Source organism: Akanthomyces muscarius, chromosome 1 (assembly GCF_028009165.1).
Source record: "Akanthomyces muscarius strain Ve6 chromosome 1, whole genome shotgun sequence".
Lineage (NCBI taxonomy): Eukaryota > Fungi > Ascomycota > Sordariomycetes > Hypocreales > Cordycipitaceae > Akanthomyces > Akanthomyces muscarius.
Window position 1 is genome coordinate 6,856,244 of NC_079241.1, and position 27,581 is coordinate 6,883,824.

General features: G+C 54.2%; 13 protein-coding genes across 14 annotated transcripts; 3 read left to right on the forward strand and 10 right to left on the reverse strand.

Annotated features, from left to right (window-relative positions):
• Window positions 1-1,097: 1,097 nt before the first annotated feature.
• Window positions 1,098-1,778, reverse strand: LMH87_007335 (uncharacterized protein; the record flags this gene model as incomplete). 2 transcript variants are annotated; one of them, XM_056192406.1, is made up of 4 exons in its annotated part: window positions 1,098-1,237; window positions 1,316-1,592; window positions 1,652-1,682; window positions 1,747-1,778. In XM_056192406.1, the coding sequence occupies 4 exons, from the start codon at window positions 1,776-1,778 to the stop codon at window positions 1,098-1,100; spliced, it is 480 nt and encodes a 159-aa protein (XP_056060630.1). The 2 variants fall into 2 exon arrangements, with proteins under 2 accessions (XP_056060630.1, XP_056060629.1); XM_056192407.1 differs by having other exon boundaries at window positions 1,316-1,585; window positions 1,747-1,752.
• An 893-nt stretch (window positions 1,779-2,671) lies between these two features.
• Window positions 2,672-3,367, reverse strand: LMH87_007336 (uncharacterized protein; the record flags this gene model as incomplete). Its single annotated transcript, XM_056192408.1, has 1 exon — window positions 2,672-3,367. One exon carries the CDS (start codon window positions 3,365-3,367, stop codon window positions 2,672-2,674), a length of 696 nt encoding a protein of 231 aa, XP_056060631.1.
• Window positions 3,368-5,080: 1,713 nt separating this feature from the next.
• LMH87_007337 (uncharacterized protein) lies at window positions 5,081-7,564 on the forward strand (the record flags this gene model as incomplete). Its single annotated transcript, XM_056192409.1, has 3 exons — window positions 5,081-5,239; window positions 5,296-7,207; window positions 7,263-7,564. 3 exons carry the CDS (start codon window positions 5,081-5,083, stop codon window positions 7,562-7,564), a joined length of 2,373 nt encoding a protein of 790 aa, XP_056060632.1.
• Window positions 7,565-7,973: 409 nt separating this feature from the next.
• LMH87_007338 (uncharacterized protein) lies at window positions 7,974-8,735 on the reverse strand (the record flags this gene model as incomplete). The annotated part of the gene is made up of 1 exon (XM_056192410.1): window positions 7,974-8,735. The coding sequence occupies one exon, from the start codon at window positions 8,733-8,735 to the stop codon at window positions 7,974-7,976; it is 762 nt and encodes a 253-aa protein (XP_056060633.1).
• A 780-nt stretch (window positions 8,736-9,515) lies between these two features.
• LMH87_007339 (uncharacterized protein) lies at window positions 9,516-10,491 on the reverse strand (the record flags this gene model as incomplete). Its single annotated transcript, XM_056192411.1, has 2 exons — window positions 9,516-10,380; window positions 10,430-10,491. 2 exons carry the CDS (start codon window positions 10,489-10,491, stop codon window positions 9,516-9,518), a joined length of 927 nt encoding a protein of 308 aa, XP_056060634.1.
• Window positions 10,492-11,880: 1,389 nt separating this feature from the next.
• Window positions 11,881-12,336, forward strand: LMH87_007340 (uncharacterized protein; the record flags this gene model as incomplete). Its single annotated transcript, XM_056192412.1, has 2 exons — window positions 11,881-12,136; window positions 12,203-12,336. The coding sequence occupies 2 exons, from the start codon at window positions 11,881-11,883 to the stop codon at window positions 12,334-12,336; spliced, it is 390 nt and encodes a 129-aa protein (XP_056060635.1).
• Window positions 12,337-12,723: 387 nt separating this feature from the next.
• Window positions 12,724-15,351, reverse strand: LMH87_007341 (uncharacterized protein; the record flags this gene model as incomplete). The annotated part of the gene is made up of 1 exon (XM_056192414.1): window positions 12,724-15,351. The coding sequence occupies one exon, from the start codon at window positions 15,349-15,351 to the stop codon at window positions 12,724-12,726; it is 2,628 nt and encodes an 875-aa protein (XP_056060636.1).
• Window positions 15,352-16,349: 998 nt separating this feature from the next.
• Window positions 16,350-18,330, reverse strand: LMH87_007342 (uncharacterized protein; the record flags this gene model as incomplete). The annotated part of the gene is made up of 2 exons (XM_056192415.1): window positions 16,350-17,967; window positions 18,203-18,330. The coding sequence occupies 2 exons, from the start codon at window positions 18,328-18,330 to the stop codon at window positions 16,350-16,352; spliced, it is 1,746 nt and encodes a 581-aa protein (XP_056060637.1).
• A 1,312-nt stretch (window positions 18,331-19,642) lies between these two features.
• LMH87_007343 (uncharacterized protein) lies at window positions 19,643-20,158 on the reverse strand (the record flags this gene model as incomplete). Its single annotated transcript, XM_056192416.1, has 2 exons — window positions 19,643-20,079; window positions 20,131-20,158. The coding sequence occupies 2 exons, from the start codon at window positions 20,156-20,158 to the stop codon at window positions 19,643-19,645; spliced, it is 465 nt and encodes a 154-aa protein (XP_056060638.1).
• A 395-nt stretch (window positions 20,159-20,553) lies between these two features.
• On the reverse strand, window positions 20,554-20,907 carry LMH87_007344 (uncharacterized protein; the record flags this gene model as incomplete). The annotated part of the gene is made up of 1 exon (XM_056192417.1): window positions 20,554-20,907. One exon carries the CDS (start codon window positions 20,905-20,907, stop codon window positions 20,554-20,556), a length of 354 nt encoding a protein of 117 aa, XP_056060639.1.
• Window positions 20,908-21,896: 989 nt separating this feature from the next.
• Window positions 21,897-22,510, forward strand: LMH87_007345 (uncharacterized protein; the record flags this gene model as incomplete). Its single annotated transcript, XM_056192418.1, has 2 exons — window positions 21,897-22,067; window positions 22,127-22,510. The coding sequence occupies 2 exons, from the start codon at window positions 21,897-21,899 to the stop codon at window positions 22,508-22,510; spliced, it is 555 nt and encodes a 184-aa protein (XP_056060640.1).
• Window positions 22,511-22,803: 293 nt separating this feature from the next.
• LMH87_007346 (uncharacterized protein) lies at window positions 22,804-24,357 on the reverse strand (the record flags this gene model as incomplete). Its single annotated transcript, XM_056192419.1, has 4 exons — window positions 22,804-23,310; window positions 23,365-24,171; window positions 24,236-24,292; window positions 24,355-24,357. 4 exons carry the CDS (start codon window positions 24,355-24,357, stop codon window positions 22,804-22,806), a joined length of 1,374 nt encoding a protein of 457 aa, XP_056060641.1.
• A 601-nt stretch (window positions 24,358-24,958) lies between these two features.
• On the reverse strand, window positions 24,959-26,665 carry LMH87_007347 (uncharacterized protein; the record flags this gene model as incomplete). The annotated part of the gene is made up of 3 exons (XM_056192420.1): window positions 24,959-25,635; window positions 25,692-26,526; window positions 26,591-26,665. The coding sequence occupies 3 exons, from the start codon at window positions 26,663-26,665 to the stop codon at window positions 24,959-24,961; spliced, it is 1,587 nt and encodes a 528-aa protein (XP_056060642.1).
• Window positions 26,666-27,581: the final 916 nt, after the last annotated feature.

Sequence of the window (27,581 nt, forward strand, 5' to 3'; positions counted from 1 at the left end):
TAGCTCACTCCAAACCATTGAAAGTAATGATTGCTTAAAGAGAAATGACAAAGCATGTCCCAAACTCAAGCTTGGCCAAACTGCGCCGCCACTAACAAAGCCAGCGCAGAGGAGCGACGGGGGCCACTACTGCGGCGCTAAGTAAAGACGGGCTGCGACAAAGAGCTCTGCTTCGCACCGAATAGAGTGGAATTCTAAGTTGCGTCTGTGGGGTTCTTAGTGCATCTCCCTTCCCTGTCAGTAGGTCTGAAAGAGGAAATGTAGAGCAGTTTTGCGCCGGTGAATCGGTCGAGCTTGGTCTCGGCAAATTGTAGCCATCCATTTGACCGAGGACTTCAACACCGCTGAGCAAAGGTGTCAAAAGTCTGGACTTATGCATTGGAGGATACTATCGCGATCTTTCTTTCTTCTTTTTATCAAGTTGTTGACTGAGAATTGTCGGCAGTCCCTTATTTTTCCCCTTTTTCTATCATTAAATGTGCCCGTCCCAGCCAATTCAGCCTCCGAAAGTCCCCCCAAAGTTATCTCTCGGTATTTTCCAACATAAAACGCAGCGCCCCCGGTGCCGTGATTTCTTACCGAAAACATAACACTAGTTATCGGACTAAGCCACAGCCAGTAGCTCATCAGCAGCCAACCAAATCTGACACCCTTCATTTCATCGCTGCCGTAAAAGCTGCCGAGCCTTGTAAAAGGCCTACTAAGTAGTAGCGTCGGCTGGCCATGTGCGGGGTCACAACCGCCGATGTTTGAGATGCACTTATAAGTTCTAGCCAATTGGCTTTTGTCTTCGCAAGACCTGCAGGTCGGATGATTCATCATGTCCGTTAAGATAGTCAATTAGAAGTTTACAAGCCGTGTTCTTGTGCCAATTCTTCAATGTCATCCCTGTGGTTCTCCTGTCGCATCCTTCATCAGCCCCGTCCCATCGCGAGATCGCAGCGCTACTCGGATCGTCTGATCTGTCTCCATGTCCACTGGCCGTGGCTGAGTTGCAGTCAGTTTGCACCAATGTGACATCGACACCAGCAATCAAATAGTGCCATCCGAATGTCCAGCAGTGATATTGAGGTAATTACCATAGAATACAGCTACTTCTACTCGTTAATAGTATAAATGAATGAGTTTTTGGTGCCTTTGGCGTGGTGAAAGTCGTTCGTCGTGGCTTGCGCACCACCAATCAGCCAAGCGAACCACACAGGATAGGGCGAGCCATCGACGACATTGGAGCGCTCTTCTGTGTCGCAAAAACAGATCAGTACGTATATCTGCAAGAGTGAAATTTGCGCGATTGATGCTTCACGCAGGCACTTACGCAAGTAGCCAATGACGGTGCTGCATGCATGCTCAGCCTTGCACTGCTTGATGGCCTCGGTCCGGAACGTCTCTTCCGTGTAGTAAGACTCAAAGGCACCAATCACGCGCAGTGAACGCTGCGGATAGAGGCTTTGGTTCGGGTTGTAGTCCTGTGCGTCGGGCAGGGAGAGCTCGACGAGATATTTGCCCGTTGGGACAGCCACGACGGCAGCGGCGGCGAAAGCGACAACAGCGGCGGCAAACTTCATGATTTCTGGTGCGAACACGACTTGAGACTGTGAATTTTGAGGGTAGTTGATATTGGGCTATTGAACGGATAAACACCAGCACGTACGGTTGACTGATGTGAGCGACTCGTCTCCTGCCTTTTATAGAGAAGAGGCGAGCCATTGTGCGACCGCCGTCACTCCTCAATTCTCCGCCACGCACCTCCATGATCCAGAGTCAATTATTTTTAGCATCGCAGCTCAGGAAAACATGTTGCAATTCGGCCACATTTTTCGAGTTTCGTCGTTTAAAACTTGCCGAACACTTCTCCACTCTGCGGCAGGATTGGGAGGTAATTTGCAGCAGCGCGCAATGCAGCCTGTCGGCGCATTATACTTGGAACTTTTTTATTATTATAACGGGGCTTATCTATGCATTGCTCCCTTGTCGAGTTCTGAGGTCGATTCGAACGGTTATAACTTATGACTAGCTCTGGCATCGCCCTCTAGTGTGTAAGAAGCCGTCCTTGGTGCCTCTGGTAGGTAAAATCTCATAAGGGCGTCGTTCTACTAGGGGAGACCTAGTAGTCATAAGTACTTGCTAAAAGTATATATTGATTTGATTATGTGTAGATGTTTGTATTTTTCTCTTCTCCTTGCTCCTAAAACTAATTTTGTTTTGCTCTATTTCTTGTTCCTTGAATTCTCATTGGTTTCCTTTATTCAGTTCTATTCACAGCAGTTGATAGTCATCACCCTCCGTCTTGCTGCTCCAACGACACTGTAAGCTACCCAAAATGAACAATATAGTACTTTGAGGTAGTATCAGGAGTCAATCCGGCACGGCACCATGTTGCCATTGTCTGGCATACGAGATCGGCGACATCTAATGTGGCAGGGCTAGACTTCGCTATCGCCAGGGGCATGCGCAACTTCTTCGCGGACTGTTAGGCAGAACTGACATAAAATTCAATAGTTTTAAATATTCTAGTACTTTTCTTTCCCGGAAACATTTCGCCCGTAGCCTTGCCCACACCTTTTCACACTCGATACGAAGTAGTATAAACTCACCACATAAATCAGGCTCGCAGCCGTCAGCATCTCATCGCCGGATTGGGCCGCATTGAATGTGACCACATCATGTCGGACTACGAGGCCGGGGGTGGGGGCTGGGCGGCTGTCCCGTCGTAGCTGGCGCCGCCGTAGCTAGGCATGTCGACCCTGAAACCATTCACCCAGCCCGTGGTCGGATCCCTCAGCGTCCCGTAGTACTGATAGGCGCCATTCATCGGCCGCAGAATCGATATCTTGGAGCACACATCCAGATAGTTTCCGAAGAAGGGGTGGCCGCGCACGTCCGCCGGGGTCCCGTCGTCGCCTGGGGCGGTGCTGGTGATGCCGTGGCCGAGGGTGGCGGCCCAGACGCTGCCGAGATGTATCGTGTGGGCAAATGGGCTGTTGTCCACCTCGAGCAGGACCGAGTACACCTCGCCCGTGTACATGATGGGCTCCGTGGTGAGATGCACCGGAAAGTACCAGTCGATGCCTTGGAGGGAAACGGGGTGCCAGGCTGTGACGAAGATGTCGCCCAACCGGCACATGATTTCGTTTTCCACCCGGGTCCGCAGTAGGCTCACGACGAAAAGCTCGCCCGCCAGCGTCTGGGCAATGTCGCCGGAGCGCAGCTCTTGAATCGGCTTTGTTGCGCCCGTGTTGATTGTCACGAGCGTACCGTGCGCAAAACAAGCACCAGTCCCGGAAGGATGAAGGGAGTTCATGTTGTCTATCCCACTATTGTCGTTGTCGTGCTCTTCTTTACTATCGGTCGAGGCGGTGCAGTCCATGGCGGTTTGAGAAGCTGCCTTTTCAAGTTGGGCTGTCACAGCGGAATCTAGAGTTTTAATAGAATTTCCTTGGGTCGACGAAGAGGTGGCCACATAGCCCTGAGCTCCGGACCTGGTGCATGTGATTGGGTGCATCTTTGTGCTTCCTCGTGTCGCCGCGGTGCACTGCAGGACAGGTGCCACGGCGATTCATCGCTCCTACGAGCTCGGTCGTGTTGAATTCCTGCTGTGAGCGATCGCGTTACGAAACAAACAAACAGTCGGCTGACTTCACAACACTGCAGAGCCTCCGCTCTTTGGGTGCATTGCAAACCTGCCGTGCATGAGCTGAAAGCAGGTTTGGTAGATGCATGCGCTTCGGCTGCGATAGTGCTTGTCGTTACTGAGTGCAGTTGGGACTTCTGAGTCTATGCCCTCGAATCTTTAATCAATGAACGGTTGAGTTCGTCATTGTATTTACCGAGGTTTTAGTCTCGAGCTTCGTTTTTATGTCTCGGACTGTCTGCTCTGCCACGGCCTACTCTGGATTCATTGAGTGGAGAGGAAGCAACATATCTGCGTTTTGGGTTGAAGTTTGCGATACGAAACAGTTTCGCTTATTCATAATGTGAAAATGGTTATGGCGCAGTGCTTTATGATGTCCAGTATGCCAAGTTGGGGGGATGCAGTCATTCGTCCTAGCCTGATGCAACAGCATGGACTGCCATGCTGCTTGGAATGGCCATCACAGTATGAGACTGCAGCCGGCCGAGTGTATTACGGTTTCGGTACAACCATAACAACTCAGCGGCTAGTGGGAGCACAAATGCCAGCTATTGGAAGATGAAAGTGTGTCACCCAGGAGAGGAAACTGAAGGGAGTAGCAAAGAAGAAAATAGAAGGAATGAGAAGAGGTAAGAAATGGGAAGAGGGGGAAGAACATTGCCCAGTCATTACAGTACTCCTGATTGCTTAACGCAATGTAAGCTCGCCTATTTGCACTTCTTGACATTTTCTGTTGTCAATCGAGCCATCTTTTCAGCAAAGCCGCCACCTCCGACCGAAGTAACGTATCCGTACCCGCCACTGCAGCGTTAGCAAAGTAGTTTCGAGCCAAGGTCTTGGAATTATCAAGGCCATGTAAGCATAACTTTGATTCCATAAATAACACAGTATACCTCTTCATAAAAATATACATTCCATGTGTTCTGCTGTCGAGCTCTCATAAGCCGCAGCTGCAGGGTAGCCCGAGGAAGCTGTGCCGGAGAAGCGAGGGCACAAGAAAACAGCAACGAAATGGAACAAGTTGGAGCAGACATGTGAGCCCCATGGCATCTACTAGACTAATCATCCTCTGAATCTAGCGCGACGCAGATTGCGTAGTCGCTGCTTTGCCTCGCAAGGCACTGACGACGCTCACAAGGCTGAGTGGTAGTGGGTACCTGTCTTTGTTAGCGTGATCGCCCACGTATGCGGTAGCCTGTACTTGACATTTGCCCCTCCAATCCATGGCGGCATCGCGTGGCGGGGCGCCATCGAACCGTCGTCATCCGACCAGCCATCAAGCCAAAAGTTCGCTCTTCACATGCAACCCTGTCTTTATATTCTATCATCATCGCTGTCAGAAATTCAGACTCAAAGCATGCCAGCTTTTCAATAAGCTTCACCAGCAAGTCCTCTCGACTCTTCAGACATCACGGCCAACCCACATAATCGCCGCCTCAACATTCCACAATGACGTTGCCATCTGGTGGCGGCTCTGGCCTGCCGCGAAGCTCAGACTCTCCATCCAACAGCTTCTACGCCGTGACAGATGACGATGAGGGCGCATACGATACTATTACACATACAGAGACTGGAAAGGGTGTGAAGCTGCTATTTTCTAAAAGCAAGGTAGGAAGAGAACGGACGCAAAGAGACGCCGCGATTTCGCAGGCTAACAGTGGCAGGTCTATGTACACCCTTCGCCATCATCCAAGGACAATATATCTGGCTACATCGCCCTACTGCAGCAGAAGCCAGCCATTGGCGGTGCCTCATCCAACGATGCCTCCAACCCGTCCGCCGCCGATCTCCTGCTCGCCTGGGTCCCCGAAACCTCTCTCGGTGACTCGGCCAGTATATATGTCAAAGTCGATCTATCCGATGGCGACTCAACGCCCCGACAATCCTATCTCGTTCCTCCGCCGCCGACAGTAACATCGCATAGCGGATCCGTCGGTGCCTACTCTTTTGCCGTGCCAGTCAGTGCCATTTACTCGCTGTTGGTGCGGCCACCCAGCGTCGGGTGGTGGCACGGCTCCATAATCATCAACACCAAAGCCGGCGACAGCTTCCCAGCCTTGTTCTTCCACGACAGTGAATGCCAAAGCACCATCCAGCAAAAGAAGAGACTCACAAAGGACACGTTTGACCCTTTCAGTGATACTGGGAAAATGTTTTGGGGTGCAGATGAGGTGCTCCGTTGGCTAAGGCGATATGTCAAGATTGAAAAGTCGGCCGCGGAACCCAACATTTACCTGATTGAGCCAAGTAGTGACGACTTGAATGCGTTTGGATCAACCCCAACGACTGTCAACAAGGGCAAAGGCACCGCAGCCGGTCATGATGCCGAAATGGACCCCTTTGTAAAGTTTGTCAAGGAGACGGGCTGGAATATCATGGAAAAGTTCAGCCAAGTGACAACTTTTACTCGAAGAGCAGCGCAAGATCTGGTTGAAAACCCGAATATGCCGCCTCAAGTCAAGAAGCTGCTCAAGAATACCGATGTTCAAAACCTGCAAGACGAATATGACAGCGCGAGAATATACCTAGCTCGCTGGGCTATGAGTATTTCTGAGCAAAGTGAGCGCGACAAGAAAAAAAAGATGTATACTGTCAAGGATGTCCTCGACTTGGAGGATACAGATGTTGGAGAGTTTGAGCTCCTTGACGCTGCCAGTTCTTTGTCTCTCGAGGAGCGTCGCAAGCCAGTCACCATGACGGAATGGAAGACATTCTTTGATCCCGAGAATGGAAGACTAATCAAGACGACTGACGAGGTCAAAGACCGCATCTTTCATGGTGGTCTAGATGCCGATGACGGGGTACGCAAGGAAGCTTGGCTGTTCTTGCTTGGCGTCTACGACTGGTACAGCACTGCAGACGAGCGCAAGGCACAGATTGCATCCCTTCGCGATGCCTACTACAAGCTGAAGCATGCTTGGTGGGAGAGACTCGACGGGCATGGAGGTGAAGGCGAAACGGGGGAATGGTGGAGAGAGCAGAGAGGCCGCATCGAGAAGGATGTCCATCGCACGGATCGCCACGTCCCCATCTTCTTTGGCGAAGACACCCCCCATCCCGATCCCGACTCGCCCTTTGCGGATGTAGGCACCAATGTCCACCTGGAGCAGCTCAAGGAGATGCTCCTCACGTACAACGAATACAACAAGGATCTCGGCTACGTGCAGGGCATGTCCGATCTTCTCGCCCCCATATACGCCGTGGTCCAAGACGACGCCATTGCCTTTTGGGCATTCAAGGAATTCATGGGCCGCATGGAGCGGAACTTTTTGCGCGACCAGTCCGGCATGCGCGGGCAGCTGATGGCGCTCGACCAGCTCGTCAACTTTATGGACCCGAAACTCTACAGCCACCTGCAAAAGGCAGACAGCACCAACTTTTTCTTCTTCTTCCGCATGCTCCTGGTGTGGTACAAGCGCGAATTCCCATGGGCCGACATCCTGAGCTTGTGGGAGCGTCTGTGGACTGATTTCTTGAGTGCCGAGTTTCACGTTTTCGTGGCGCTCTCGATTTTGGAGAAGCATCGCGATGTCATCATGGAGCATCTCCAAGCTTTTGATGAAGTTCTCAAGTACAGTAAGTTGTCTCTTATCTAGGACTATACTTTTTGGCATGCTAACATGTCCCCTAGTCAACGAGCTTTCTGGAACAATGGATCTGGACTCTACGCTCATCCGCGCCGAGGCCCTGTTCCGCAAATTCCAGCGTGCGTTGGAAGCCATTGACAAGAAGGAAAACTTCCCGGCACCAAGGTTATCGTCAGGAACTGCTCCGGAGCCCCCAAAGCCAGCTGCTGCTGGATCCAAGGGAAAGGATGCCGAGGCGGCCGCCAAGGTCATCACGCCAGAGCTGCGCAAGCTGCTGAGCAGAAAGGTAGAAATCCTGCCTCGCAAGACGGTGGCGCAGAATGGAGATGGCATGCCTGGTAAATAAGTGTATTTGATATTTGTCTTGATTTCCTCTCTTCCTTCTTTTACGAGGCACTGGCGTTTGCGAAGCTGGCTTGCTGTATTTGTAATTCATGACGACCTTGAGCGCGTATACGGGATCTATTCTTTGCAAACTTCTTAGCATTAGTTTTAATCGCAATTTGTAAAAAGATAAAGATGAAAAGGTCTGAGCCTTTTGATTATACTATGGAGCACCCTCTCTCATGTCTTCCACGTCCAGGGTATACCGCCGCGCCCATGTCCAGGACCTATTCTGCACGTCACAGCTGCAGCGAGCGAAGTGACCAAGTAAAAACGAAACAACGAAAAAATCAAAACAACAACAAGGAAGCCAAATACCCCGTAACGATTATCAGCACACACTATCCTTCCCGCGGCTCCTTTCAGCATTTTCACCTATACCCTCTCGGGCCGCTAGGAAGACCTTGCCGCTGCTGCGCACCCGGCGGCGGCCCTCTCCCATACGGATCACCACCACCACCGTACCCCACGCCTCGACCATCGTACTGGCCTGCCCCTCCAGCAGCCTGCGACGGCGGCGGCGCACCGTACGGGTTCTGGTTCTGCGCCGCTGGGCTCGCCGACCTGGCCCCGCCCCAGAGCCTCTGCTTCAGCCTATCCTGCGCCGTCGCGCCACCACCACCTGCCGCTCCCCCGCCCTGGCTGCTGCCTACGCTCTGATAGCTGCCGGAGCGCTGACTCGGCAGCGGTCTCGCGGCCACGTCTTCCCTCCCGCCGTGTGGGTGCAGCATGCCGCCAGCGGCCGGCGGCGGCGGCCGTCCTGCGCGCAGGCTCTGCGGAGGAGGAGGCGCTGCCTGCTGGCCGGGCCCGCTGTCCCAGAGACTCGCGAGGCCGCTGCTGCTGCCGGCCGGGCCCGGCACACCGCCGCTGGGGGCGTTGCTGAGGCCGCCGTAGCGGGCGCCGAGCGGCGCCTGGGCGTAGAGCGTCTGGGGCGGGGGCTGGGCGGCCTTGGGGTCGGCGGGCAGCCAGCCGGGCAGCGGGCGGCCCTTGTCGGTGTAGTAGTTGCGGAGGACGCGACAGACATGCGTGTCGTCCTCGGTGTCGCCGTCGGCCTCGCCGGAGAGGAGCGTGGAGCGCAGCGAGGATATTTGCGACGACGTCTTGGTGACGATGCTCGAGTACCAGGACGCCATGGCTTCTTTTCTTTTGTTCGCAGGGCTCGTTCAGAAAGGAGGTTCGTGGTAGGGAACAGAGCAGTGGTCAAGGTTTAGAATCTGATTTTCGTGGCAGTATATATCGGTAGTGTGATTGTTTCCCCGGACGGGTTATTGCTTGATCAATGCATGCAGCCGAGGTGCCATGGGAAACTCTCTGATGGCTTTGTTTCGTCGTATCGAAGTCGAGGCGTTTCGGCAAGTCGCACTTTTCTTTCGCTTTGATAATGTGTATCTGAAAGCCCAGTTTCGCAGTAAAGCAAGGGCAAGAGAAGAAGATCCAAGCAGCGTCAGGTTCAATGGCGGGTGCCGTCACGAGTGTAGGTGGAGGTTTCAAGTTGGCAGCAGAGCTCAGTGGACCCTGTGTTGCAGCATGCTGGTGGGGAGGGGGCCGCTGGTTCATGACGTCGTATTTCTTCTGCTGGGCGGCTAGGCAAGACTTGTTCACTGGTATGTATCTATGATTTTAGCGTCCAATGGGCAAGGCGACAATCACTTTGCATTACAAGGTCCTTCATTTTAATAGTATTCACATATTGAAATATCGACAGAAATAGCAAACCACAAATACATGCCGGAAACGCCGCTATGCTATATGATAAATCCGATGCACTTCTTAGCCCTCCCAAACTTTTTTTGTGTGCCCAAGCCAGCACGGCCATGGTCGACCATTTGCTGAAAACCGGACAGTATACAGGCACCAAATAGCAAAAGTGTAAACTTGTCTTCTCACGTCGCAGTTGTATTGCTGCGCTCCCATTACCAGGCGAGGTCGTTGGTGAGGGTAAGCTTCTCCTTCTCCTCTTGGCGAGGGCGCTTGGTCTTCATCTTGATGGCACGACCGCGCTTTCTCTTGTTGCTGGACTTTTCCGTATCCTCGTCGTCGCTCTCGTCCTCTTCGTCCTCTTCCTCGTCGTCGCTCTCGAGCCAGTCCTGCAGATCGCCAAGCTCCTCCTCGCTCTCGTCCAGGTCGGAGACGTACTCGACAGCCTTTTCGCCATCCTCGTCCTCGCTGTTGAGCTCCTCCTCGTCCGAGTCGATGCCCTCGTCCATGTCCTCGTCGCGCATACCGTCGCCCTCGCGCTCCATGGCGTTGAGGACCTTTTTCCAGATGACCTCGCTGACGTTGAGCGGCTGCTCGCCGTAAGCGCCCTGGCGCAGACGCTCAAGCAGCTCGCGCTCAATGGTGCGCTCCAGCTTGGCGGCGGCCTCGGCCTTGCGCTCGCGGGCGCGCTCACGGTGCCGGACCTTGGGCGCCAGCTTGGGGACCAGCTTCTCGCCGAGACGCTCCTCCTCGGCGGCGATGCGGCGCATGCGGATCTGCACCTGCGTCAGGCGGGTGAGACGCTGCTTGCACTTGTGGGTGAGGAACTTGGGCCAGTAGATGAGGCGCTCGTCAATCTGCTCCAGTGCCTTGGTGTAGTTGTTGGACAGCTTGATGCGCTCCCACATCTTGGAGGGCAGGTGCGCACGTTCGACTGTCTTCATGTACAGGTAGAGTGTCTGCTTGGTCGGGTGCTGGCGGACCGTGGCATATCTCGAGTTGGCCAGCGGGCAGGACTGGCGGTTGCAGAGGCCCGTCACATTGTATTCGTTGCGGCAGAAATTTTGCTCTTTCGGGGTTCTGCTTTCTGTTAGAATTGATTTCGCGTATGTTCTTGGTGTAGACGTACTTGAGCTTGAAAGCACAGAATTGCTGGTTGATAATTTGCCAGACAATCTCGTCGGACGCCATGATGGGCGATTTTCTGAATGTGCCGTTTGTTTGACGCTTTAAAAAGACAAAAAGCAAGTTTGAAGTCCTCCAAGTAGACGAAAAGAAAATTCAATACACAGCAGAACTCTTCAAGGTTCTTCTCCTCCAAATGTGCAGAATGAGAAGAAAGGAAGAGGCAAGGCCGTGGGGACCAAAAAGCAGTATATTTTTTCCGGGCCAGCGCTGGCAGACTTGGAGATTTTTTTTTGCCAGGCTGTGATAGGCAGGCTCTGTGTTTGGCTGGTTCCTGGTGGGCGGCCCGCTTCACCGCTTTCCCAATAGTGAGACCCGCTGTTTTGCTGAGCCACACGAGGCGACGCCAGCCACATGTTCACCAGCCGTTCTGCGCTTTACAAGCATTTATCTATCCAAGGCGGCCTAACCAGATTCCTTGTTAAAAGACTCATTTGTTCAACCAAAGACGAATATTAAACAAACTAGGAAATCCAGAATAGACTCGGTATATTTCTTTCAATGTTGATGGCGCAGGGTATGGCATTTGGTGGAGATTGCTCGTCGCACTGTTCAATCAACCGCGAAATCTGGCTCTGACGATGTATTAGCTGAGGCCTGGCCAGTGTCGAATCATCACCTAGAATTATCGGATCTTGCGCATAACATGAAAAGAAGTCCTTCATTAATTCACATTGTTTCTTTCGATACCCGGTGGCATCTGCTACTCAGCAAAGGTTACTTGATCGTACGCGCGTGCATTCAATTGGGGACTTGTGCCTTTACCAAAGCACGGCGTTTCGTAATTACAAATAACAAAAACCACAGCATGCACTATTCCTTTTCCAAATTACTTGCATGATATAAATCCTCATTTTGTTTTTCCCATACTCTCCCTCTCATCCTATCATCCACCTGCGTCCGTCTTTCTGCCGCTGTCGACTTACACGCAAAGCCCTCTCACCGCCTACCCAATCCCTCGCGCGCCCCGCCAACCAGCCTCCCAGCCTGCGCGCCAAGCGCCGTCGTCGCCTGTCAACGTCACGCAAACCCGACCCGGCGACCGAACGGACCTCTGTCTCGTGCCATCTTCCAATTTCTGTCGTCCCGCAACCTCTCTCTTACCACGCCCACGACGGTGCACCTTTGAGAAAAAGGCGCCCTCGCTCTCTGCTAGCTTCCACTCCGTTCAGCGACCCATCGACCGACGCAGTCCGAGCTCGCCCGCCGTCGCGGATCATCTGAAACCGCCAACGTCACCCGAGTAGTAAAGTTCCCAACGACTTTCAAAGCTTTCACCCACCGAGCGCAACAAAGGGGCATCTCACAACCTTTCACTTCTTTCCTTGCAACTAGCGAATCGATCCCGACCAAACCGACGCTAGCGGCGAAAAGCCAGCAGAGAAATCGCCCACCATGCCGACCGCCGGGCTCAAGACCATCATTGCCCTGTCCTTTGTCCTGGCCCTCGGCTTCCTGCTCGTCATCCTCTCCTGCGCCCTCTTCCACTCGTACTTTCCGCTGCTCGTCGTCGCCACGTACGTCGTCGCGCCCATCCCCAACTGGATCTGCAGCCGCTGCGCCAACCCCGACGACTTTGTCGAGAGCGCCGGCGCCGCCGTCCTCGACCTGGGCCGCTTCTTTACCGGCTTCTTTGTCGTCATGGGCATGGGTATGTTTCTCCTCTTCCACCTCCTTCTTTATCTATGTAAACACTAACACTGGACTAAACCAACAGCCCTCCCTGTTATTCTTGCCCACGCCGACATTATCCGCACCGAAGCCATGATCATGTCCATTGCGGGCGGCCTGCTCATCTACGGCACCATCATCAGCTTTGGCATGTTCTTCCAAGAAGAGCAAGAATTTTAAAGCAAGCGACAGCACTCGGAGTTACAGGCCCGAGGAGATGCTGTTCGGGAATCGATGCGCAAGACGGGAAATTGCTGCTTTGTACCTGTAGGTTTGTCGCCAGAAGTTTCGGAGGCGTCCCAGGGGAGGTGAATGTTTGAAGCTCATCATAATCTGTGCCCTTTCTTCTTTTATCGCAACAAGCATGAGCGTTAACCCAAAGAGATAATATTTATGAATTCATGTATGCAACAATGTTAAAAAAATGTCTTGATTATCTAGAATGTATGATGTTGAGATCGCTCCGACTCCGTGTTAGTACACAAAACGCCAATTATGAGCTACATAAAAGCCCAGCAAAGTCTTGTTGAGATGAGATGTCCAGATACGCCGTCCTATACGTACGTCTTATGCCGCGTCTCTAAATGTGCCGAGGGGACCAAACAGCTTTGTAAACATTTCCTCCCTCTCCCCTTCCGGCGTGCTCAGAATGGTGACCGCGCCACCCGCGCCGATGCGCCAGACCTCGCGCTCTTCCGTCTCGCCATTCTCGCCGGGCGCCGTCTCATCGTCCCAGTGGAACATGGTGCGAATCGTCACGCTCCAGTCACCCTGGCCCTGCGCGTCAAAGTAGCCGACGACGCCCGAATAGACGCTGCGCTCGCCGGGTTCGATGACGCGTAGCAGCTCGCAGCTGCGCTTCTTGGGCGCGCCGGTCATGCTGCCCGGCGGCAGCGTGGCCGCGAGCACGTCAATGCCGTTGAGGGCATGGGGCCCGTCCGTCTGACGCAGCTGCCCGTGAACAGCCGTGACCATCTGGAAGACGGTGGCGTACTCCTCCACCTTGAGCAGGTCCGGCACGGTGACATTTCGCGGGCCGCAAACGCCGTACAGATCGTGGCGCACGAGATCGACAATCATGAGATTCTCGGCTTCCTCCTTGGGGATGTGCAGAATCTTCTCCGCCTCAGCGAGCGTGGACACGGCGGACGACTTGCGCACTGTGCCCTTCATCGGGCGCATGCGGCAGAGACCGTCTCGGTCTGTTGACAGGAAGCGCTCCGGAGAGCAGCTGACGATGGTGGCACCACCCAGACGGATAAACGATCCAAATGGAGCGGGCTGTCTGCTGCGGAGTGTTCGGTATATCTCCCACGGTGAGCGCTCTTTGTTGCTGTTTCCAATGGGCGGCCTTGTCATGGTTGTCTGCGCTGTCAAGCACAGTTCATATGAATGGCCTTCTTTGATGGCGTATTGGCAATCTCGGACATCAGCCTCATACTTTTTCGAGTCGGGTACGGTAATGCTCAAACGATCGATTCCACCTCCCGCTACGTCGTCCCACAACTCTTCCGGAGTAAATGTCGCCTTTGGGCGGCTGACGGCGCGCCGAGAGCTGGGATCGTGCCATACCGCAGAGCTCTGCAGCTTCTCCACGATACCGTCAACCCAACTTCCGTCACAGTCTTCTGTCGTCAAACTTTGCACATAAGCGGTGCTAGTCTTGTGGTCGAGCACGACGCTATTGGAAATCCAAGCCATGACAAGATCTGGCCGGTGGTGACCACGATGTGCAGAGACTGCGCCAGGGCTCAGGGTGCTGAGGCCCATCTCGTACGTAACAAAGCCCATAAATCCGCCCTTGAATGCGGGCAGGCCATCGTTCATAGTGTCGTCAAGTTTCCTAGCCTTCCAGTATTCGGACATTATTTGATACACCGCCATGGGGTCATCTTCCGTGCCGTCGAGCGAAATCTCCTGCACTTCTTCGGAGCGGCCGCCTGGAGTTTTCGAAGCAGGACGACGGAACGTCGCGTAGTCGTCGCGGACATGGTATTCCAGACGTGTAGCTTCATCAACATCCAGCGCGATAATGCTGTTTCGTGCCAGAGGATCGCCATTCTTGGCACTGGAAGAATCCAGCAGAATAGCTTCGCTAGAGCCGTGGCCAAGTATTTCGGCCACATCAGCGGCGTCGACGCCGTCAGGCAGTCTCAGTTTTCGGCAAACGTAGCCAGGTTTCGTGCCTCGACTGGCAGGCCCAGAGCGCAGCGCATTCAACCACCGAGCCGCCGCCAAGTCTCTCTCTGAAGGGCCACATGTAGTTGAAGTTGTGCTGGCTGAAGCCGATTCGAGGCTACCGGAGTGCACAAGCGGCAGGGTCCACGTCTGTTGCTTGCGGCCATTGACCTCGTTCCACTTTGTCGCCTGGTCGAACCAGTTGCGTAAAATACCATGGACGGCGATAGAATCTGTGCAAATGGATTCCGGGTGACATTGGACACCCCAAAACGGCATGCTGGCGTGTCGGACTCCCATTAGCACTCTTTCATTGTCGTTCTCTAGCTCCGTCACCCATGCGAGCGGAATCAAATCCTGTGCCATGGACGGCGTCTGCCATTTTGCAAAGGGCCACTGGTCGTCTTCAATTTCATCCTGTCCGATATCTGCACACAGGCTGTGATACAGCGTCGCTTTGAATGGGGAGACATTCTGAAAGATGTCGGCGTATCCCGCGGCAGGCTCCAGCCCCTTGTGCTCGATTGCCCTCACCATGCCGTGCAGGCCCCGTCTCAGCTTCCTGATGCGTCCGCCAAAGTGCTCGACCAGGCTCTGGAAGCCCAGGCAGATGCCGAAGACGGGAATGGCGCTGCGGCGCGGCAGATCCCACAGATGCCGAAACGCGCCGACGTCGGCCGCGCAGAGCGGCGACCCAGGGCCGGGTCCGCAGACCACGGCATCGAATGACGGCAGGCGCGCGTAGAATTGCTCCGTGGTCCAGTCGGGCGTGGGATCCGAGTGCAGCGTGCGCAGGTCCATGTGGATGACATGGACCTGGACGTCGGCGCCGAGCGCATCCTGGAGCAGCGAGACAATGTTGTTGGTGAAGGAGTCGTACGCGTCGAGAAACAGGATGCGTGGCGGCGACGGCGGCATGCCAGCGGTCGCTGCTTCTGCGCTGCTGCCGGTGCGGCTCGTCGTGGAAGGCGGCGGCGACGATGAGCCGGAGCCGGTGTGTGACTGAAGCAAGGGCATGTCTGACGAAAAGCTTTCACGCATGCACCGCCGTGGCCCGAGATCTCAGTCGCACCGCCAAAGTCAATTCCTATCCCTCGATTGCGGCAAATGATGGCGGCGCCCAGTTGAGGAGTTGAAAGATTAAAAAGTCAAAAATACGTCTCTATCGGCTTTTTTTCTCGCTGGCTGTTTACGTCGACAAGCCACAAAGCCAAAAAGGCCCAGAGGCCTGGCGGGTCAAGACAGGGCGGTAAACGTGAATCGTAGAGTGTTGCGGTCAGTCGCGGATCAGTGGACAGAGGTTGCTTTCCGGGGCAGAAAAATCAAGAAAAATCAATGGAAACTCGCACTCCTTGTCTTGTGGTCTATTTTCTTGATTGGTTTTGTCCGGCACTCAAAAAGATTGAAGCCGAGTCAAACTCGGTCCACTGCTTGACTACTAGTAGCCAAGTCCCGCAACAAGCCGTCCGAACGGTCCCGGGTCCCGATAGAATCAAATGATAACTAACGTTAGCAAGGCCAGACCCACAGATTTACGGCCATGTTTACTTGGATGCAAACAATGGCTATCTAGAAATGCAGATTAGGAGGTATATTGGCCAAGATCTTGGCGATATAGATGAATACTATCACACAATACAGAATTCTCCGACGCTAACAATGTCGGCGATAAACAAACACTGCCAAGTCGAGAGAGCAAAAACTAAATGTGCAAAGCGCAATTCAATAAGCTGATTGCGCTTCGTCTAGTTGCTCTCCGGCACGTCCATCACAGAGCCAGCTTACCAGCGGCGCCATCATCGTCGGATAATGTACTAAATTTACATTATCTATCCTCCCCTCAGCCCGAAAGAAAATAGTCATAGAAATAAAATCTAATAAGGGTATATACCTATGAACATGTAGTTTGGGGCTATAAAGTCAACACTAGATCGCTTCAGCAGCCAAAGCACAGTCCACCAAAGAACACCACCAACTACACCATTACGCAGGTCAAACGCAGCATCATTGCGGCATCAACTGGCCTTGACGGTCTTTGGAAGGCCCATCGCGTGCTCTTTATGTGCGACACCACTTTCATCCGGTTTGTCCTCAGGAATCACAAGGTTGAGGATGACAGCTACAAAGCCCGTGACTGCAAATCCCGTTTCCATAACCACCTGGACTGCGCTCAGCAGGCCACCTTTGGCGCCACCACCCTGGTAGGTAAAGAAGAAACTGAACCAGTTGGGCACGAGAATTGCTCCCAGACCGGGCGCGAGAGAGCAGGCCAAGATGAATCGGTTTCGGGGAGTAAATTCAATAGTGCTCACGACACGGATACCGGATACCGCGACGCTTGCAAACAGAAACGTTGTGACACCACCCAAGACAGGGTCTGGAATGGAAACAAGCGCGGCAGCAATCTTGGCAAAGATGCCAAAAATGAGCAGCCAGAAACAGGCAAAATATCCAGCCGTCCTGTTGGCGCAGTTCGTCAAAGCAATGACACCGTTATTCTGGGCAAAAACACTCATAGGGGTAATGGTACAGAGGCCGGCAAGAAGACCGTTGAGGCCATCTGCGAGCACGCCACCCTGAACGCGAGAATCAAACCCTTTGCCGCTGACCGCCAGCTTGGAAACATCGCAAGTCGCAGTAATGTCACCGATTGCTTCCATCAGAATAACCACGTACAGCGCGAGACAGGGCAGCACGGCAGGGCCGTACACGGACAAGGGGTAAGTCTTGACCCATATGAACGAGACCGCCGGCGCAGCGTCGATTCCTGCAGCGCTAAAGTAGCCAGTGGCCGCGGCAATGATGGAGCCCACCAAAAGGCCAAGCACAATACTGCATGACCTCATCATGGGAGATCCAAAACGCTCGCACAGAATGATGGTAATGAATGCGCTAAAGCCAAGCCCGATGAACTCTGCGGACCCCCACGGGAGCGGATGCGGAGCGCTGACGGACGGGCACAGCTGAAAGGGTCCCGAAGCCGGGTGCGACATACAGGGCCCAGCGCCGCCCGCCCAGCTCTGGAAGCCGGACTGGACGAGCGCGACACCGATGAGCATGACCGTTGGTCCGGTCACCAGTGGCGGGAAGACCTTGCGGAGGTACTTTGGCGGTACAAAGGAAATCAGCATCTCCAGCAGCGCTGTAACCATCGTGGTACCGAGGAGGGCGCCGTAGCCTTTGGGACACGGGAGCCTGTTTCCACTGGCATCCGTCTTGCAATAACCCGTCTTGTACATTTGGTCGAACACGCCGGAAGCGACGGGGATGGTGTCGAACGAGGTGCCAACAACAGACAGCAGGCCGGTTCCGAGATAATATGAGCTCATGGGGATCTTGATTCTCGTGATCTGGACGGTCGACAGGATCGCAGTGACAATCAGAGCGGTCGAAACCAGGTACTGCGTGTCGGCGGTGCCCAGGTTCACGCCCGTCACACCAGACATGAGAATGGGCGGCGTGACGATGCCGGCCAGCATTGCCAGAGCATGCTGCAGGCCCAGGAGCAGGCCAAGCAAGATAGGCATGTCATCGTTGAGGCCATAAAACGGTCGTGGTCTGGGGTCTTTTTTCATGAACGGCAAGTTCGGTTTGAACAGGAAAACGTAGTCATAGTCGCCAAGCCAACCTTTCCTAATGTATGCAGTCAGTACCGGGCTAGTGTCGTGTGGCTTTGGACGCCGAGGAAGCGCATAAGCAGCCGACAACAGCAGTGCGCCGTAATCACTCGCAGCACGCCGTTGGCGGTTAATATGCCCTTTTGCAGGCTATGCGGCAAAGACCTCGGTGGCTTGCGCTCGGCTTCCACCTAGCAATGACACAATCCCCCAAGCGATGACAGCCGGCATAAAGAGAGACAGTGACTTACTTGGTGATGAGGCTTTTCAAGGCTGTTTTAGCCTTGGCATCTATGGTCGGCTTCTGCGCGTCCGGTGCACGAGACATGCTCTCCTCTGTGCGTGTCGCAAGCACCTCCTCGACGGATGCTTGATCCATGGTATATTGACAGGCGTTGCGCAACAACAACCATCAACCAACCGATGCTGGCCGTACGGTGCAGCAGAATGAAATGGTTTCAACTCCAAGATGACTGAAAGTTGTGGAATTTGCACCACCGATCACGCGAGGACAACAAGTGTGGTGGTAAGAAGAGCGCGCATTCAATGCAAGTGCATAAGTGAAATACTGCATTAGCGTGAAAACCAGTTTGCGCGATGTCGGATTGGCAGATGAACGGGAAAGGCACACGGTCGCACCTGTATCAATCGCAGCGAATACCAGGGAAAGGGGTTTGCGGACGTTTTTCCGAGAGTCTGGTTTTGTTTTACCGAAAGAACCGGCTGGCGGTTTGAGCAAGCACGCAGCTGTCGAAAGACGCTCGAATCACAACGTGGCCACGGCACGTTACACCCCAACCACTGGCTTCGGAGTGCAGCCGAGTTGGGGTGGGTCATTCTCAATGAAGCCTTCTCGGCGAACCCCCACGATTCATACATTGAGCTTACAGAAGGAGACAAAAAGTTCCAATCCTTTGCTTCCACGTCCAAGATTGACATAGATGGCGACGATGTAGCTCTTCGCAACGGAGCATCGCGGCTCGGCATTGCCACGCCGCGTGTTGCAGGGAGAGCTGCGAGCTCTATGCCATCTCAAAGGATTGGAGGAAACGATGCAGGGATAGTGAAGACGGTGCAGATTGAGTGGACTGAGGAGCTCGCGCCTTCAGGTAGCCCGGGAGCAATATAAGCGCTAGAATAGCTCAGGCCAGCCAACAGTGCGCGGAGGGGAAATGCCTGCACAACAGCGGATGCTCAACTTCTGCAACTTCCGTGCTTATCAACTTTACCTCAACCTCAACCCTTCCATTACCACAGTTGAATCCACCTGAATCAATTCCATCAGCTCCACCTAGCCATCCATGCTGGTGGCTTCAAAGTTGACACCGGTTGAAGTCGGTCGCAGACGTACGGGTAGCACAGGGTGATTCTGGGAACACCGGGCAGCCCCGCGCTGGGGTGTAGGCCGCATGGGCAGGGCAGAATCGGCAATCGATACGAAACTTCGCGAGACGTACAGATACGTACCTGCAGTGGACAATGACACCCACGTTGGCGCTATTGTGGTGCGTCGCAGCATCCCTGTAAACTGTATCCGTACTGTACGTGACATCTAACTGGAGCCTAAAACGGGACGGTTGAGCATGGCTTCTGAGAATTCAAGATTCTTATGCACAGTAATAAATCGCTCGTCATCATGTCCGTTGCATATGATTACTCGGCGATATTCTTGACCAAGTCCCCAGACTACACTAGTACCCCCAATGCTCTAAATACGTCTGCAGACGCATCGCAGACTTGTTGCGCGACCGCTCCTTGTCTTCGGCCGACATTCGCTCATGGAGCCGCGGAATCATCCAGTGGAACTGCAGAAGCTCCTGACCGAGCCACCACACATCCGACACAATGTCTGCTCCCTCGATGGTAGACGGCCGCTGCGCTCCCTCGGCAGCGAGTGCTACTTCCCACGTCTTTCCAACAACAAGGCTCGGCCGGGTCGCCCCAGTGTACCCGTTCAGTATCAAGTCGCGCAGGCCATTCATTGGCTCCGCGACGCCAAGTAAAAGACCGTAAAATTCCGGAAACGAATAAAGATACTCGGTCAGCGGGCTGCCGCTATGGCCAAAGTCAAAATCGACAATGGCTTTCAAGTTGTTTGTGGATCGGTCAAAGAGGATATTAGGAAGAGCTGTTTTGTCGTCAGTATAGTTACACGCGGCTATTGTGCATATCTTCGTACTCGTGATGCCACTTACTGAGGTCTCCATGGACAAGAGTGGGCCGATACTCGGGATTTTTAGCAACGAGGGCATCCAGACCATCAGATACAAAAGCGTCTAGACGCTTTCGCAGGTCGGGGGCTTCGGGGACATGGCGCCAGCCTCCGAGGATATCAATGCCTTCACTTCCGGCGAGGTGCCGAAGGATGACGGCCTTTAAATATTCCCGATATGTAAGATACGGCCCCCGGTGCGGAAGATGTTCTTGGTGCTTGACAACTCTCCAGCGTCGTTGAAAGTAATGCTGCCATAGCCGGTAATGCTTGCAGGGAGCTCGTGGTCTTGCAAGGCCTTGGTAACGCGCGCGAGTTGTTTGCAGACGTGGCCGAGCGATTCGTGGCTGAGCGCCTGGACGTCGTCCCACGATACCGCCTCGCCGGTTTTCAACTCCTCCAGGATGTAACTAGGAGATGCGGAGCTTGAGGAACCGAGCCCGGAGATGGCCGTGTCATCCCAGCTGAATATTCGAGGGAAGAGCAAAGGGTCGATATGAGCGACAAGATGCGCACCACCAAACGCGAGGTGCCTTTCGGAATGGGGCACGTGAATGGCTTGAGCGACGCATCTTTCGGACGTGGCTCACTCTTGGTAGGCTCGGCAAGGTGTATCATGTACACATGGTTGTTGGTGGCGACACCATCTCGGTGGACGGTCAAGCCGTCGTCAGATATGCCAAATATCCCAGTGAGAAGATTGGAAATAAAAGGACCGTGGCTGTATTCTTCGGAATTGGGCATGGTGGCGTGTTGTCTGATTGGCCCCAGGTGTGAACGTCTTGGCTGAAGAGCGTTAATACCTTTTCCCGGCTGTTACTACTTGCAGAGCTACCTAGCTTCAATTTATACTTGCTGATCAAGGCCTCGGAAAATTGTCTCTAGATTGCCCGAAGAAAAGGACAGTTCAAATATCATTCCCAACAAACGCACGAGTACGTCTCAGCCAACAACAATGGCTGATTGGCTGAGATGCCGCCGTCAATATCACGTGCTTCAGCCTCGTAGGTACTTTTGCGCAGCGCATTTCAATGGTGGCGGATGGGCAAGCGGGTGGAAAATTTATATCGAGAGTCCTCCAGCCTGGCAATTGAGGTGATTTGCGTCCACGCTGCCTCCGCCCGCCAAGATCCGATGTTTGAGGCTGCCGATCTAACTAGCGGCCCAGGAAGCCGCGGACCCAAATCTAGCTCGACAAGAACCAACATTCGACAAGTGAAGAAGCTAAAGGGGCGTACGCCTAGACAATTAATAAACATGGACGCGGCTTTTTTTTACCTTGGCATCTGGCCTAGTTGCGAGCAAATGGCGAACCTCTCAACTTGTAACATAATCGCCCGCCGAGACTGAAAAGTGCTGACAACAGATGCTGCTGAGGCATGACATCTAAGCTACCAGAACGGACATGTTGGGCTGAAAGATGGCGAAGGAAGTAATGGGAGATTAAGTGATACAAGGTGTGAAATACTTGAACTATTTAGTCTGTGATAATATAGCACGTTTTCAAATTGATAGACACGAAGCTGCCTTGCTTACAGCGAGCCTTGTACACGCCTACCTCGCCTCCAGGGGCGGCAAGGCGCTGCAAGTGCTGGGCGGACCTGCCACCAGCCGATGCAACATCCCGCCCCCGTTTGGATCATTCCATGAGCAACGAACCTCCCTCGCGCATCAGCACAGCACTCTAATAAGAATAAAACCAACAAGTCATACGTGCTGCATCCCGTTCCGCCATGTCTGCTCCCCAAGAACGGGCAGAGTCCCTCACTACCAGCGTCCGGCACCACGCCGTCGACGCCTACACCTACGCCCAGCGCTCCCTCGATCGTGTCATCGATCCCGCCACGCAGCGCAAAGCCTATGATGCCTCGCACGCTTTAGCCTCGACACGGCCCTTTTTCTTTGTGCGTTGTCTACTCTTGCCGAAAAAAAAAAGTCCTCATATCACTGACAAGAATAAAAGTCCGCCGCAGCCACACTCCTCTTCTTCTCCGCGCTGCCCATCCTGCTCTTCGCCACCTTTGCCCTCTCCGTCGCCGCCATGGCCGTCGGCGGCAGCATCCTCTTTGCTCTCTTCTGGCTCGCCCTCGGCGTCCTCGTCCTCGTGCCAACGCTCGGCGTCACCACCTGCCTCGCGCTGCTGGTCTGGGCCTGGGCCGCGGGCAGCTTCGTCGTCGGCCGCGCCGCGTACCGTGCCGCCGTCTCGTGGGGTGATGATGCCAGCCGCCACCAGCGCGCGACGGACACGAAAGGGCAGCAGTTCAAGCAGCCGCCGCCTGTGCCGCAGGTTCGGCCCGAAAAGAAGACGGCCAACGGCAATGGTCATGAGGTTACTGCCACTGGGTAAAGACGACCAGGTGTAAGTAGTTGAGGCGGCTAAGGGGAGGCGTGAAAATGGCAGCTACTGGCTTCGCGGAGAATAAAATGGTAATGATGAATGGGCGGAGGATGGAGTGATGATATAGATATATCCAGATTGCAAGACTAGCTCGCAGACGTAATATAATTCACGTACACACCAGTGTTGGGCGTTTTCTCATATCACAGTGCTTTCAGTCACAGTACAGCCCATTTCGAAACATCTATATTATCGTCTATCGAAGAACCCCATCCACTGTTCCGCTAGTGGCACACTGCCAATTACAAGTACAGGCCCTCTGGCTCACCCTCCTGCTTCGTCTTGAGCACACGCTCCCTGGCCGTGCGGAAATCCGCCATCTGCACGCGCATGCGACGCTCGCGCAGCGCCATCATACCCGCCTCGGAGCAGATGGCCTTGATGTCGGCACCGGACAGGTCGTCCTTTTGCGAAATAAACTCCTCCAACTCGACGTCGGTGTTTAGGCTCATCTTGGACGTATGCAGGGTGAAAATCTTTCGCTTCGTGTTGGTGTCGGGGTTCTCGAATAGAATTTTGCGGTCGATACGGCCGGGACGAATCAGGGCCGGGTCCAGCGTTTCGATCTTGTTGGTCGCCATGATGACCTTGACGTCGCCGCGGTCGTCGAAACCGTCTAGCTGGTTGAGCAGCTCCAACATGGTTCGCTGGACTTCGCGCTCACCGCCGGATGTAGAGTCGTATCGCTTCGTACCAATGGCATCAATCTCATCAATAAACACAATAGAGGGTGCGTTTTCTCCAGCAACCTAGATGGGTTAGTGATACAAGTACCAAATGAGCTGAGTTTTTGAGTTTCTTACCTGGAACAATTGTCGGACCAAGCGTGGGCCATCACCAAGATATTTTTGAATCAGCTCACTGCCCACAATACGCAGGAAGGTTGCTGATGTTTGGTTTGCCACCGCCTTGGCCAGCAGTGTTTTACCGGTACCCGGCGCACCATACAGAATGACACCCTTGGGCGGCTTGATACCCATTTCTTCGTACAACTCGGGGTGCAGCAGCGGCAGCTCGACCGACTCGCGCACTTCTTGAATTTGCTGCTCCAGACCTCCAATATCGGCGTATGACTCCGTCGGTGCCTTGTCCAGCTTCATGACGCTAACAAGAGGATCGGCATCGTCTGTGAGCACGCCGACAATGCTGACGCTCTTGTGGTGCAAGAGGACACTGGCGCCAGGCTCGAGGAGGTCCTTGTCGACAAAGCTCATGATGCTGACGTAGTATTCAGGCCCGGTCGTGCTACTAACAATGGCGTGATCGTCGTCAATCAGCTCCTCCAGCGTGCCCACGCCCATCGGGCTGCCACGCATATCGTCAACCCGGCTGCGCTCGTCGGCGTTTCTGTCGGCGTCGGCTTCCGAAGCGACTACCTGACCCTCCTTCGCGGCCTTGGCCTTGCGCAGGCGCTCCTGGTTCTCGACGTACTCCTCCTCGAGCAGCAGATGATCGTGAATGCGCTGCATGCGGAGCAGGCGCAGCTTGCATCGACTGGTGGGGAAGACGGCGGGCAGCTTGGCGGCGGCGCTGGTGCCGCCCTGCTTACGCTTCTTGCGGCCGACTCGGGTCGTGGGCCTTGGGGGAGGCTCGTACTTGGGCTTATCTTTCTGTTGCGCGGGTTAGTCGGGGGGCTCCAATGCATCAGATAATTGTCCATCAGAGTTTCCATACCTTCTTATCCTTGTCCTCTCTTCCATCTCCGCCTCCCATGCCAGATTGACCTTGGCCCTGCGAGATCGGTTAGCAAACATTGCCTCGCCACTGGTGAAGCTACGGCAGAAAGAGCTTACCATCTTGGCTGGTCAAGCTCGGTGAGCTTGCAATAATCACCAAAAAAGGGTGTATGGGCGCAAAATTGAGTATCAACTATTCTGCGGGCCGATGGGTGTCGCGTTGATGCAATTCGCTGCGATAAAGTGAGATGAGAAGGACATGGATGACGGGAGACGTAGCGCCGTGTCGCTATCAGGCGCCAGCGACCGCGACAGCTCCAGCGAGTCACGTGCGGCAGCCAGCATCTCCTGACTAAGCTAACCATCCAAACATGCTCAGTGCGCGGAAGGACCTGGAACAGTTCTCCTACTAATAAGGAAAAGATTTGATGAAAAAAGGAATTAAATTTATTTACTCAACAGGAGACTCTTGGTCTAAGAAAGATGTGTGCTGTGAAATAGAGACTATTTATGTGTCTCACGGAATCGACACATGCAAAATCAATGAAGCAAATCCGAACCATGAAATAATGCCAACTTCACCTCTTGCAGCATTAGGTATCCATAAAACACCAAACACGAAATGCTTAATATACATAAAAGCCTGTGGCGGCATCAATGAATCTAAGATAAGAACCCCCCCTTGTGCAGCCCAGTTTTAGCCTATCATTCTACTACTGTCTTACAGAGTAAGGAGGGCAGCCATGGCGACGACACCGGCGGCGAGGATGCCAGAGGGAGCAGTGCGAACACCAAAGTTCTCCTTGCTGCCGCTGCCGCTGCCGCTGCTGCTACCACCGGTCGACTTGGGGGCGGCAACGTTGCTGGTAGCAGTAGCGACGGCCTTGTTCTGCTCCTTGGCGTCGCTGAGGCTCTTCTGGCAGTTGGAGGCGGTGCTGCCCTTCTGGAGCTTGGCGCCCTTCCAGCCGCAAGCGTCAGTAGACTTGCCGTTGGCCTCGTAGTAGGCGTTGAGCACAAAAGACAGCTTCTCCTTGGGAGAGCACATGCTGTAAGCACCGTAGTTGCCGAGCTTGGTGACGCCGTTGATGCCGGCGCAGATCTTGGGGTTGGCGCCGCAGACGTTGCCAAAGAGGTCGCCGTAGCTCTTCTCGTCGAGGTTGTCGGAGACGACGCAGTCGAGAGAGTCAGCCATGCACTTGCAGAGGTCCTTGTCGGGAGTAGGAGGGAGCTGAGCAGCCGCCATCCAAGCCTTGGAGACGTCAGGGCAAGTGGCAGCCTTGCCTGCGGGGCTGTACTTGTCCATGTCAATACCCTTGGGGTCGGCAGCAGCGTGAGCCTTCTTCAGGGCATCGTAGTCATCCTGCTTCTCAGCAGAACCATCGCTGATCTTGACAACACCTGAGATTTGATATTAGCTTGGACTGGTTTAGCCTCTGTGAGTCAGCACAACGTACCATAATCGTTCTCCTCCTGGAAGTACATGTAGACGAGGCCACCGCTGAAGACGCCGGTCATGTCGTCGCTGTAGAGAGCAGTGGTTTCGTCCCACTTGCGGCCCTTGGCGCCGTTGGGCAGGTTGCAACCGTATTCGGCCATGAAGACGGGAACGCTGAAGTCTTGGAAGAATTTGACCTGCTGGTCGTAGCCAGACTCCTGCATGGAGCTCTTGCCGCACCAGGAGTAGATGTTGTAGCCCCAGAAGTCAATGGATTCCTCAGACTTGCCGCAGTTGAAGTAGTCGGCAATTTCGGCGCGAATGTCCTTGTCGTCGTTGGCAGCATAACCGACACCGATCCAGCGCTTGTTGTTGTCCTTGATGTACTTCTTGGTGTCGCGAACGGCGGCCTTGACGTAGGCGGAAGCGCCGGTGTTGTTGGCAGAGTTGCTGACTTCGTTGCCGGCGAAGAAACCAACAACGTTGGAGTACTTGCTCATCTCGTCAACGACAGCCTTGTAGCGCTCATACAGCTCAGTGTTCCACTGGGGGTCGTCGCGGTTGATGGAGGTGGCGGGCTCGGAGAGATCGGAGACGACATAGATGCCGGCATCTTGGAGGAGACCCATGCAGTAGGTATGGTCCTCCTTGGGGTCAATGGCGTAGGTTCGGATGATGTTGATGTTGAGATCCTGGAGGTAGGGGACATCGCGCTTGCAGGCGTCCTTGTCGGCGAGGGGGTCCATGTACTTTGCAGTAGGGTCAGACTTGGCGCCAGCAGCGCCAATGTCGCGCTGGTAGGCAATACCCTTCATGAAGAACTGGGTGCCGTTGGGGTAGAAGAACTTGGAGCCCTAAAGAAGACAGAATATTTAGCATTGTGTTGGGATATGTGCGCGGTTGGTAGCGTTGACTAACCTTGGCGATGATGGAGGGCAGGTCGGCAGCAGAGGCCGCGCCGGCGAGGGCGAGGAGGGAAACAGCGGACTTCATCTTTTCGAGATTCGCAGTAGGTATATTGGATATCGGTCAACGAGATTCGGGTTCGGAAAAAGAAATTGGTAGGAAATTTGTAACGCGGTGTGTGTGTAAATGAGTGTAAGAAACGGCTGAATTTGAATGAGGAAGCCAACCCCCAAATAGAGTAAATAAATAAAAAAGCGAGAGAGAGACGGAAAGACAATAATGAAGAAGGAGGGAAAGAAGGGAAAAGAGGTCAGAAACGAAGCTATACAAATATCAGCAAACGGAGAGCGAGGGACGGGACGGGGCAGCTGGGCAGAGGCTGGGCAGGCGGCCAGGGTACGCTCAAGTCTGCAACACCAAGGCTGGCCCAGACTCGAGCCCAGACGGTAGCGCCGCAGGACGGTGGAGTTGGCCTTGTTGGACGACAGGCGTGCGGGCCTGGCGCTGCCGCATGTTCCTGGCACTAGCCGGATGTGTGGGAGCACCGCGGGGCTAATCAGGTGGGATTGTGGCATTCTATTAATTGTTATTATTAGCCAGACAGCGCCAAAGACGACGTCGAGCAGGGGAAGAGGCAGAGCCGGACAGGGTTGGGTACAGCGGGCTAAGGAGCGTCCCGCAGAGGTTGAATTGCGCCAAGGAGCCCTGAAAGGGCGCTATAAACAACAGCATCGCAGCGCGCACCTCGCTGTAAAGCCCACTGTAACTTGTTAGCGCTGCCCAGGGAATGTCCAACGCTCTGCAGCACCCACCATCTTTTTGAGGCAAACGGCAAACTTTCCACAACACAAGCCTTCATCCTTTGACAGGGCCCCCTGTCTAGCCTCAGATGGCAACGATATTAGACTGCAACCAAAAAAGCCCGTCTGCAATTTCACAGCCTGCGCTGAAGCCTGAAGCTACAAGTCATCACCGTCTGCCCCTGCCGCCGTCCAACACGTGC